Below are 12,466 nucleotides of genomic sequence, written 5' to 3' on the forward strand. Positions count from 1 at the left end.
CTCTTTTTAGCTGTTGATATGCTATACTTTCTTTAAAGCCCAAATAAAATGCCATTTATTTTGGGAAGCCTTCCCTGCTCTCATTCCCCTTGGACTTCCCATAGTACTATGCTTGGGCCTCTTTGATTAAGTCATAACACATTACTTTGAATCATGGCACTATAAATTGTGTTTTGGTAGTGACTGCATCTTAACCAAGCTTTGTATCTCTTTTGGTGCCTAAACACTGGACACGGTGAACCACATATCTTTGGAGTTGGAAAGATAACAAGTCTGACTTCTTATACCTCCCATACAATAGGTCATAGGACTGAGGATTTAGCACTGGAAGGAACTTTAACCTAATGCCTTCATCTGAAAGATGAAGACACTGAAGTCAGAGGAAGAAAGTGACTTGTCTAAGGCCAGCCAACTAGTAAGAAAAATAGCTGGGACTGAGAAGACTGGGAAGAACCCAGTTTTCCTGATTTATAAATTCAGGGATCTTTTTCCCGCACACACCGTACTGCCTCTGTTTTTGTTCACTGGGATGGAATTGCATTACAGAAGTCCCAAAGGAGACAGTGCTAATGCTTACAGTTTGGCTTTCGTCTTCCTTTCTATCTGCTGGCTTGTCAGTCTGGGACGCTGCTTTTCTTCTAGATACAGGAAAAGAGAGACATGCAATGTCAATCACTCCAAATTCTTGCATAATCACACCCTGTTAGGATGCTCTGGGTTCAAAGCTTCCTCTGTGGTGGCCATAGCTTAGGGTCATGCCCTCTCTCAGGGCTAAGACTGTCATGGGTGAGGTGTACAAGGTGAAATAAGAGGACAGCCAAAGCAGCAGCAAAGCCGGCTCTTGGACCCTTGCCTTTCCAGCCTCATCTCGTATTATCGCTGCCATGTATTCTATACGTTAGTCAAACTGGAATGATGCCCCAGGGGCGGTGCTGGAGTGCGGCTACCACTGAGGGGGATGTTGCTCCCAAGATCCCACAGGGCCAGGAGCCCACGCACCTCTTGGCCAGCAGTTTGTTCATTTCCTCCATGAGGCCTCCCCCGCCGCCACCACTGCTCGTCCGGTTGGCTTCTGACTTCGAAGTTCCACTGGGACTGGACACCCCAGAGCCATCTTCTGGCTAAAGACAGGGCCAAGGGCAGAGGGTTTGGGGGTGGGGTGAGAGGAGGGGAGGTAGTACTGGCAAGAGAAATTATTGGGGACCTTAGATCATTTAGAACTGTGGAATGTCAGAGTTGGAAGGGGCCTTAGAATCACGGAACATAGAACGTAAGCTGGAATGAACTTTAGTGATCACCCGGTCCAACTGACCCATTGTATAGAAGAGGAAATAGGCTCAGAAGAGGTCAGGGACTTACTAGCATCATAGATTTAGAGCTGGAGGAGAATTTGGTGATCATCCACTCCAACCCCCTCATTTTACAGATGAGGAAACTGAGGCCCAGAGAAGTTAAGTTACACAGGTAGTAAGTGCCCAAAGCAGCTTAGGAAGTATCCAGCCAGTTTCCTGGCTCCAAATCCAGCAAGCTAGAGGGTGAACAATAGTGCTTGGTCCAGTCAGCAGCCTACGGCACTGTGAGGGGATGCTGGAGAGGGGCCAAGTGTCTCCAGGGCAGAGGACGAAGAATACAGAACCCAAATGAACCTTTTGAAATAGGGAGCAGCCGGGCTTCACAGATACCATCCACAGAGTCACAGGATGTCAGAGCTGAAAGGGTCCTCAGAGATCCCCTGGTCTCATCCCCCCATTTTAGAGAAGAGGAAGCTGAGTCCCAGACAGGTTGTGACCTGTCCGAGGCTACACAGATAGTAGATAGCAGAACTGGGTTTCAAATCCAGATTCTCTGAATCTGGGCTTTTTCTAGTTCAACCCATTTTGCAGAGAAGAAAACTGAGGGGAAATGATTTGCTAAGGTCTCACAGTGAGTTAGTCTAATATTCTTCCATGTCGTCTTATTCCTGAAGTTCCTTTGGGAAATTTACAGGGAGATGGCAAAAGGGGCAACCAGGAAAGGCTGGTTTTCACATGGTAAGTTCCCTTGCTTACCCGCTGGACTCTCCGCAGTTTTGCACCTGCCAGTGCTGCTGCAAGTCCAGATACCGAAGCGTCGTCATGGATGGTGCCTTGCACCCCACTTACTGGCAGTGGCGGCGGTGGTGGTGGGGGTGCCGCCCCTGTGAGTGGAGGGGGCACTGGTGGCGGTGGGGGTGGAGGTGGCCCTCCTGAAGGTATGGGGGCAGTGGCTGTGGACGATGGGTGTCCTGGGGGGAGGATGGGACCTAGGAATATGAAAATATCTGGTCAGTAATGCAAAGCTCCTTCAACATCTCCATCCAGCTCCCTCTTCCAAGCGGAGGCCTTGCCTATCCCTGAATCCTTGGGGAAAAGTCCTGGAGGCAAAATTTCCCTTCTGGGAAATGAAAGGTATCTTAAGAGCAACCTCTTTTAAGAAGCATTCTGAGATCTCTCCTTCCCCTCCCCCACCACTCCTTTTCTTCTCACTTCTCAGAATGTAGGGACAGAGTATGAACAGTAATAATAATAATAATAATAACAATAATAGTTGCTTACATTTTTAAGAGCCTTTCAAATTTTATAAAGCAACCACCTCCCAACAACGCTAAGGTAGGTAGCCCAAGTATTCCTATCCTCATTTTACAGATTCAGAGACTGAGACTCAGAGAGATATGACCTGCCCAGAAGAACCCATCTAGTAAGTGTAGGAACCAAGATTTTAACCCAGGTCTTTCAATTCCAACGATCTTTTCACTCTACCACAGTCACCCTGTTATCACAAATTTACTTATGTGTTGTTGGCCGTGAATTTAAATTTGTTTTGTTCCAATTATGTCTCCCTAGTGGGAGACAATAGTAAATAAAATGGTCAGTAAAGATTTATTTAGTGCCTACCATGTGCCAGGCACTGTTCTAAGCTCTAAAGATACAAATATAAATAAAGAAAGACAAAGGAAAGCTCCTATTCTCAAAGAGCTTATGATAAAATAAGGGAAGATGACACACAGAGGAAACAGAAAGGTGGGGGACATACGTGTAAGGGAAAGGTGCCTAATGTGGGGGCATGGTGGAGAAGTCAGAGAAATTCCAAATGGTACAGTCAGGTGGGAAATGAGGAGATGGAATGAATAAGCTCTTTGAATGTAGGGACTCTTTTAGACTTGTATCTGTCCAAAGTGCCTAGTACAGTGCTAGACAGGCAATGGCTGTTGGTCCCACTCAGAGGGTGTTAAGATGGTTATTTGGTCCTGAGTTACAATGGTAGCAGATGTTTGGAATATGGAGAAAACAGAAAGGCACATACTGTATGAAGATGTCTGGAGGTGGGCAAATGGCTTATAAAGGAATTGTACGATGTCAATGCTAGAAGGGATCTTAGAATGAAAGAATGTAGACATGAAAGCTGGAAGGATCATTAGAGTTATAGGAGGTGGAATTTTATGTCAGGAAGGAGTCTTAAAAGTTTTATGTTGCATCAGTAAAGGACTTTATGAAACTATAGATTATCATATAATTATAAAAATACATTTCATTTAAGTATGATATATGACATGATACAATAACATATATTACTACATGTTATATAATTATAAAACTATAGATTATAACATAATTATAAAATATTTAATAAAATGATATGGTATATGATATAATATGATAATATATTAATATATTATCATATAATTATAAAACTATAGATTATCATAGCTGGAAGGAGTGTTGGAATCCAGAATCCAGAATGTCAGAGTTAGAAGGGCCTTAGAATCATAGAACATAGTGCATTAGAGTTGGAAGGGACCTAGAGATTATCTAGTTCAACACTATTACTTTACAGAAAAGGAAATGGAGGCCCAGAGAATCGGAGTGTCTTATTCAAGATCATACATAACAAATGGAAGAGCTGACAGAGAGTTGAACTAAGGTCTCCAGACTCTTAGTCCTATACGCACTTGAATTCTGCTCAGTAAAGTTTGAGTTCTGTGTGCTTTATTGAACTAGAATTATTTGAAAATGGAGACATGAAATAAATGACATATTAATACGTCTCAAGTTTATTTTTTTTTTTATTTTTCAGGAGGCAATGAGGGTTAAGTGACTTGCCCAGGGTCATATAGCTAGTTAAGTATCTGAGGCCAGATTTGAACTCAGGTCATCCAGAGTTCAAGGCCGGTGCTATATCCACTGTACCACCTAGCTGACCTGTCTCTTAAGTTTATAAAGTATCTTCCTCTCTACAATCTTTAGGGGTAAGTGGTACAAGCATTTTTATAACCATTTTAAAGACAACGAAAGTGAAGCTCACAAAAGACAAGTAATTTGTCCATGGCCACATAGCTAATAATAATGGATAATAATAATAGCTAATAAATATTAGAGCTAGGATTCAAACTTGGGTCTTTCTATCTTCAAGTCCACAGCTCTTTCTCTCACATCAAATTGCCCTCACGTGGAATGCATATGTGGTCACTCTCAGTTAAGAACATTTCAATAGTCTGGACATTCAACTGACCAGTTCCCTTGCATGACCAAGAGTTGACTGCATTTGATTTCCTCTCACTTTTTTCTCCAGGGAAGTCGGTCACTGGGGCCTTGCTATTGAAGACAAATTTCCTACTGAACCTTCAGTCATCGAGGCTTCTGTGTTAACCACAAAGTCACTAGGCCTCAGGAATATAAAATGCAAGAAAGTGGGACCCTGTAGAAGAGCAATTCTCAAAGCATGGTCTGGGGACCTCTGGGGGTCACCAAGACCCTTTCAAGGTAGTCCATAAGGACAAAATTATTTTTCATAATAATATTAAGATATTTTAATTTCAAATATGGTGAATACAATAGATTTAAGCCAAATAAACAAAAGCTCTTTTAAGGAGTTCTTAATAATTTCAAAGAGTGTAAAGGACCAAAAATCTGTTGCTGGAGAACACATAGTCCTAACCCATCATGAATGAAGACCCTCAGGCCCAGAGAAGGAAATTGACTTGCCCATTCCAATCCATCCCCCTTTCAGCCACCAAAGTAATTTTACTAAAGTTCAGGTCCCGATTCAACTATATCTCTCCAGCCCCCTCTCTGCTTAATAAACTCCTGTGGCTAGATGCCTGAGTCGCATCCAATTTCCCTGTTTCTTCCTTGTTGCCCATTCTCCTCAAAGGGTAATGAAAGAGAGGCCTTCATAAGTTCATGATATGTCTCTCTCTTCATCAATAAACATTTTCTGAACACCTACTATGACATAGTACCCTGTGATGGCATCAATGAATAAGACACAGTGTTTGACCTTAGGAGGCTCACATTCCAGTAAGGGGAAAGAGAAAGGGAAGCAAGACTTCTATACAAATTACTATGTTTCAAGGGAGAAGTACTGGGAAACTTTCCAAAGGAGGGATATAGAGGCCATGGACCCTTTGATTTTCATCTTGCTATGACCTAGTAAAGTGCCTATAGGCACATGTTTAATAAATGTTTGTTGATTAATTAATTCTTGCGAAAGATCAGATCATGGAGCAACCTCGTGGAGGAGGTGGCATTTGAGCTTGGTATTAAAGGATGTTTGGATTTCATAAGACCAGTTCAACAGGGGAAGGGAATTCTATGCATAGGGCCCAACAGGAGCAAAGGAGCAGAAACTGGAAAGCCCAGGACGCAATCTGGATACCTTGAATCCCCCAGGATAGAAGCATATGCAAAGGAGAGTCAGAGGGCCATAAAGCAGCAAAGGCAGGAGGTTGGAGTCGGATCATGACAGGCTTTCAATGCAAGTGTAAGTAGCATGGGCTTTATTTTTCATGTAAGAGGGAGCCATTGAATGTTTTTGAGCAAGGGAGTGACATAAACAGACCTATATTTTAAGAAGATAACAGGCAACATATGCAGAATGGATTGGAGAACGGAGAAACTGCAGGAAGAGAAGCTGGTGAGGAGGCTATTGCAAGAGGCCAACAAGAGGCGATGAGAGCTTGGTCTAAGATAGAGTGGAGACGTGGGTCCTTGCCTTTAAGTAGCTTATATTCTAGTTGAGGGGCTACTATATGTACTTGATTGACACTGTAGCCTCAGCACAGCTCTGAGTTTGGGCGATACCACTCTCTGGGAGGCGTTGGAATGATCCAGGGGGCGGTAGTAGCCTAGGGTGCGATTGGGGGGGCATTGAATAAAAAATAGTGGGGCAGTGGAAGCATAAGGAAAGAGAAGAAGATAAGATAAAATTTAAGGTAGCTGAAGATGAGAAAAATTGTTCCTACCTGTTTCATCTGTTGTGTAACAGAGTTAAAGTTATAGCGATTACCTTATTTTCCAAATAAACTCACAAAATGCAAGTTATAACCTATCAGTGGTCAAGTCTGCTAACATGTCTTAACAAGCTGGCAGATGAGCGTGCAGGAATATACGCTTTATGTTTACGATACAATAGAGTATAGTACACGAAGCAATATTGTGTCATCAAGATTTCAATGCAGGGAAAAAACCCCACAAATTCACAATAAATTAGGAAGTTTAAGATGCATCATTTGAAATGACTCAAATTTCAAAAAAAACCCCTTGAGGTTAAAGAAAGTAGATTTCTAGGGGGTGCTGAGTAAGTTTTTTTTTTTTTTGAAAAGGGAGCAGTAGACCAAATAGGTTTGGAAACTTCTGCATAGGGTCTACAGTGCAGACAAGGAACAATATCATGAGGCCTACGTTAAGTGCCGGGTGTACGGATAAGATGCTGTGTGCCTGAGGAGCTCAGAGAAGGGAGGTGTGTCTGTGGTCAGGGGCAATCTGAGAGAGCTTCTTGTAGGAGGTGTCATCTGAAGTGAGCCTTCCCTTTTTAATGATCTCTAAAGGTCAGTATGGAGGGACTCGACTGACCCATCCAGGTTTCATCCTATCTGCCTCCCTCTAAACTTTGGAAAAACCCATACCAGTTTCTTCACAAGGAGGCCATGCTGAGATCATAGACTTGCAGACCTGCACGGGACCTCAGAGATCATACACTGCAGATGAGAAGACTGAGGCTTAGAGGTGGGGAGCAGCAGGGCCAATATTTGAACCTAGGCCCACTGACTCCAAATCCTGCACTTTCTACAACAGCACCTGTCTTTCTTTCACTATAAAACGAAGCCCCAGAGAGAGGAGAGAGGCCAGGGCAAAGTATCGATGGATGGCATCTCCATAACCCCAGCCCTTCCTCACCTGGAGTTGAGGTTCTTCTCTCCAAGGACTCTTGTCGCTGTTGCTGCTGTTCCATCACTTGCCTGAAAGAAAGAGAGCAGTTCAGGTTTGTGTCCTTTCCCTGCCCTAGCCCAAGGGTCAGGGACCTGCAGCCTCGAGGCCACATGGGCCCTCTAGGTCCTCAAGTGCGGCCCTTTGACTGAATCCAAACTTCACAGAACAAATCTCCTTACTGAAAGGTGATGCAACCCATTACCTCTCTACCACTGCATTCATAGCATCATCATATTTATTTTTATGTTCCCGTGGGCACACACTCAAGAGCACGGTGTGAATATAGGGCAGGAGGGGCTAGCTTGGTGGAAAAAGCATGGGATTTGGAGCCAGAAGACCTGAGTGTTAATCCCAGCTCTGCCCCTTCTGACCAATGTGGCCTTGGACAAAGGAGATTATTTCAAATCTCTAGATCTTTTCCCCCTTTTATATCTAAAAGGAGGGTGTTGAACTAGTACTAGATGATTTCTAGGGTCCTTGACAACACCAAAGCCCACAAAGGAGAACACGAATTTTTTTTTTTTGCTTTTTGATGAGGCAATTGGGGTTAAGTGACTTGTCAATGGTCACACAGCTACTGTCAAGTGTTTGAGGTCAGATTTGAACTCAGGTTCTCCTGACTCCAAGGCCACTGAGCTACCTAGCCGCCCTGAGAACATGAATTCTAAGAATCTATTTCTGGAGTGGGACATGTGGCCTTTTATTATTAAAATTTTATTTTAATATTTAATAATAAAATAATTATTTATTATTAAAATCCTTTTATTAAGGATTTTTTTTTCTGTGAAATTTGGATTCAGCCAAAGGACCGCACTTGAGGACTTAGAGGGCCACATGTGGCCTTGGAGCAGCAAGGTTCCCCACCTATTTCACTTTTCAAAAGACAGCATGATTTTTTAAAAAACATTGTGAGGGAAGAGGTTTGGATCCTTGATTTCACTGATGTGGGAAATTCCTGGTGAGGAACCGTCCTGCAGTTAGAGATCTTCCCAAGGACATTGAGAGGTTAAATGACTTACTCAAAGTGGCACAGCCAGTATTTGTCAGTGGCAGGACTTGAATCCAGGTCCTCTTGACTCTGAGGCCAGTGCCCTATCCATTATGCCAGTGTCTCTCAAGTAGTTTACTATAGTGGGGGAAAATACTAGCGGGGGCCACCAACCCTTGGTTTGAATGCTAGCTCTACCACTTACTAGCTGTGTAAACTTGAGCAAGAAATTTCATTTCTCTGGATCTTAAATTTCCTTATTTACCAAATGGGGATTTGTCCCTCCTTCTGGGACTGATCAAATGAGATGATAAATGTGAAAGGGCTAGGTAATTTATCAAACATTACTAGAACATAAAGTGATACTATTCAATACTTCAAAAGACCCCAGTCCAACTCTCTAGGCAATGAGGTGGATCAGTGAGTACAATGTTGGACTTGGGTCCAGGAAGACCTGAGTTCAAATCTGGACACAGATACTTACTAGCTATATGACCCTGGGTGAGTCACTTAACCTCTATCTGCCTCATTTTCCTCATCTGTAAAATGAGGATTATCATAGCACCATCCTGCTGGGGTTGTTGTGAACATCAAATGAAGTAATACCCATACAGCACTTTTCAAACCTTAAATGCTATATAATTTCTAGCTATCATCATCATCATCATCATCATCACCATTAACTCTCATCTTAAAAAGGCGAAAAAATGAAGACTCCTGCTCCGTAGTTTTTTCCTCTTCTCTGTGGCTAATGAAATACTAGTCTCACTTCTGCCACTAACTCCTGAGGTGACCTTGAACAAGTGACTTGGCCTCCCTAAGCCTAGTTTCCCTCCTATATACAAATGAGGGGTGGCCTAGATGAGATGTAGATGCTTCCTTTCCACTGAACCTTCATAGACAGTCTTTATGAATGGCTTTGGCTAAAAAAAAAAACTTGTCACCTAGAAGCCATCATTCTAGGGGTGAACTCCCTTTCTTCTCTGACAGCTGGCAAGCAGCCTGTCACCAGGCCTCTATTGGAAGTCCTTCCAATTTGGTAGGACTTTCCAGGGCTTTGCCTCTCCCAGGCATAGCCTCAGAGAGCCCAGGGTCAGCTGCATGCCATGATGAATCACTGGACAAGGATTCCATTATGGTGCTGTTAATTTATAAGCAATAATTTTTAAGTTCCTGAATGACTCAGTTACTCAATTCCAGTACTTGTTACGTACGTGACTTTGAGTAAGACATCACCTTGGGGAGGAAGGTGTGAAGTAGCATAGACAACTCATAGAACACAGTGTCAGAATTGGAAGGAGCCTTACTCTGTCTTTTTTAAATTACTGTTTATTCCACTGTGTACTGTATAATTTTTTTAATACAAATTTGCAACAATTCTGAGCTCCCAAAAACCGTACATAGACAATAAATATCATGCTATTCAAGTATTAAATTTGTACAAAAATACTTTACAGTTTAATACTTGTTTGTTACAAATAAAAATACATATTTAAGTGAAAAAAATTTTAGAACCTAGAATCTAGAATTTTAAAACCTAGGATATTGGATCTAGAAAGACCTTAGAGGTCATCTAGTCCAATCCCTTCACTTTGCAGAGGAGGAAACTAAGTCCCAAGAGAGATGAAGTGACCTGGCTGAGGTCATGGCCAAGCCAAAGGCCCCAGCTATCCTGACTTGGGCTCTGCTGTTTTTCCTACTATATCTTGGTCCAACACAAGTTAATGAAGTTGTCTCATCTATGTCACTAATACTCTGTATGGCTGTAAAAAAAAATCACTTGGTCCCTGTCTGTGGGCCTCAGTTTCCTCCTTTGTATAAAACAAAAGAGTTGGACCTGATGATTTCCAAGGTCTCTCTTAGCTCTGATATTCTGTGATTAAACTGGAACAATGTGTATGGTATGGCAGAAAGAGTATTGGACTTGGGATCTTGGTTCAAATCCTAGCTATGTCACTGACTCCCTGTGTGATCCTGGGGGGGGACCCCTTGACCTCTCTGAGCCTTGGTTTCCTCATCTGTGAGAAATGAAAGGTCCCCCTGTTCAGTTCTATCTAACTCAATGTGGACCCCATGGACATTCTTGGCAAAGATACTACAGTGGTTTGCCATTCCCTTCTCCAGTATGTCCCCATTTTACAGATGAGGAATTGAGGCATATAGAGGTCAACTTTCTTGCCCAGGGTCACACAGCTAGTAAGTGTCTGAGGCCAGATTTGAACTCAGATCTTCCTGACTTCAGGTCTGGCACTCTATGCACTGTGCCACCTAGCTGCCCGAAGGGTTGCCCTTTGTGGTGGAAGAGAGGCAGAGTGGTAGGCTAGTGTCTGAGTTAGCAACACCTAGGTTCAAGGCCACCCTCAGTCACATACTAGCTATGTGACTACATGTTGGAGGAAGAAGACGTTGGAGAGAAGAAATGATCTGCCCCTTTATGCCTGCCCCCTCACTATACGTGCCCTCTTATCTGGCCCTGCCTCAACTGCTGTCCCTGCCTCTCCAGCTGGTTCTTTACTTGTCCTTGTGAGTTAGGCCTGGCCCTCCTTGGTCCTCTTAACTTTTCACATTCCAGGCTACTCCCTAAGACTAGGTAAGAGTTACAGAGAGTTGTAAGTCTTCATTTGTGTAAGGGAGTTACTACCTGGGGAATTCCCACTGATGAAATCCCAGAAGAGCCACACCAAAAATGTAGAGGGAAGGGCACCCGAATTGGTAGCAAGGGTTCTGAGTTCCAATCTTGGCTCTACTATTTGCTAGCTATGTGACCCTGGCCAAGTCACATTTCCTCCTTTTTTGGATCTCAGTTTCCTCATCTGTAAGCCAAGGGAACTGGACTAGATAGATATCTCTAAGCTCTGCCAACATTAACTTTTCATTATTCTCAACAATGGGGTCCGTGGGAGAGGAGGGTCATCAGTTGAGAATTTTCCTGGTTTCCCCTTGCTTTATAAGCCCTGGCATTTAGAGAATACCCATTAGAGGGCTCCTCAGCCACAGGAACAGGCCACAAATTCCCCAGGAAGACCCTTGCTGGCCGGACTTTTTTGGTCTAACACTTGATTGAAATCAAAATTCACCAAAGAGCAAAAACAGAGCCCGAATCAGAAACGCAGCTGGTGTGCTTAATGAATGTGAAGGGACCTGGGTCTCTGGCAGTGAAATCTAGTCATCACCTCCAGAATTAAATTATTCTGATGAGTTCTAGAGGGAGTTTGGTGTAGGAGAAAGAGCCCTGGGTCTGAATTCTGGCTTTGCTACTCACTAGCTCTGTGAGCTCAAAGTGAGTCACTTAAGAACTCAGTTTCCTCATTTGCAAAATGATTCAGACCTGCATCGTGCAGGGAGTTACTATGTAGGTAGGTACACAGACCTATAAGGATGAAGTCACACGGAAGTCATCAATTTGTGAGACTGGATCACTTGGCATCTTTGGGCCTTAGTGTCCTCATCTGTAAAATGAGAGGGTCAGAGTAGATCAAGGTGTCTGAGGTCCATATGTTCTAACATTCTGAGGTCGGGATGAGACCTCTGAGATCATCTAGCCCAATTCCATCATTGTCCGGAGGAAGAAATCAGGACTCAGAGATTGAATAAAGTTGTCCAAGCTTACATAGTCAGTGGCAGTCAGGACTATAACCCAGAGCCCCTGGAGAAGTAAGATATTCCTAACAATCAGAGAGGTTCAAGAATGGAACAGTATGCCTTGATAGGGAGTGAGCACCCTGTTACAGGAGGTATTCAAAGACTATAAAATGACTTATCGGGGATACTGTAGAGGAGATTTCTTCATTGGGAGGGGTAGGACTGGTCCTCTCCATGTCATGCTACCCACACTCCAGCCTTCATCCCTATCCCCTAATTCTGATGGGGGGAGGGGTGGACTCTCTCCTTGGGACACTGGGTCCTGGGGTAACCTTTTGCCTTATCTTGCCCAGAACTAGGTTTCCATGTTACTTCCTTCCAAATAGACCCACTTCCCCCCACTTTCCAGCTTCCCTTTATGTTGTCTCTAGAGTTTCTTAAGTGACTTGCTCAGAGTCACACAGCTACTAAGTGTCTGAGGTCCAGTTTGAGCTCAGGTCCTCCTGACTCCAGGGCCAGTGCTCCATCCACTAAGCCACCTAGCTGCTCCTCTCTCAATTCTTTTTTTTGTTTTGTTTTGTTTTTGCTAGGCAATGGGGTTAAGTGACTTGCCCAGGGTCACACAGCTAGTAAGTGCTATCTGTCAGAGTCTGGATTTGAACTCAAGTCC

General features: G+C 43.4%; 1 protein-coding gene across 5 annotated transcripts in view; it reads right to left on the bottom strand.

Annotated features, from left to right (window-relative positions):
• EVL (Enah/Vasp-like) overlaps positions 1-12,466 on the bottom strand; it is a 199,008-nt gene that overhangs the window by 16,987 nt on the left and 169,555 nt on the right. For all 5 annotated transcript variants that reach the window (XM_021007363.2, XM_021007360.2, XM_021007364.2 and 2 more), the window contains exons 5-8: positions 7,194-7,255; positions 2,049-2,281; positions 1,000-1,121; positions 578-638 (exon numbers count right to left, since the gene is read on the bottom strand). In XM_021007363.2, the coding sequence (XP_020863022.1) occupies positions 578-638; positions 1,000-1,121; positions 2,049-2,281; positions 7,194-7,255 (478 nt within the window). The remainder of the gene's footprint in view (positions 1-577; positions 639-999; positions 1,122-2,048; positions 2,282-7,193; positions 7,256-12,466) is intronic.

The sequence above is a fragment of the Phascolarctos cinereus genome, unplaced genomic scaffold, assembly GCF_003287225.1.
Source record: "Phascolarctos cinereus isolate Bilbo 61053 unplaced genomic scaffold, phaCin_HiC Scaffold_2;HRSCAF=192, whole genome shotgun sequence".
Taxonomy (NCBI): domain Eukaryota; kingdom Metazoa; phylum Chordata; class Mammalia; order Diprotodontia; family Phascolarctidae; genus Phascolarctos; species Phascolarctos cinereus.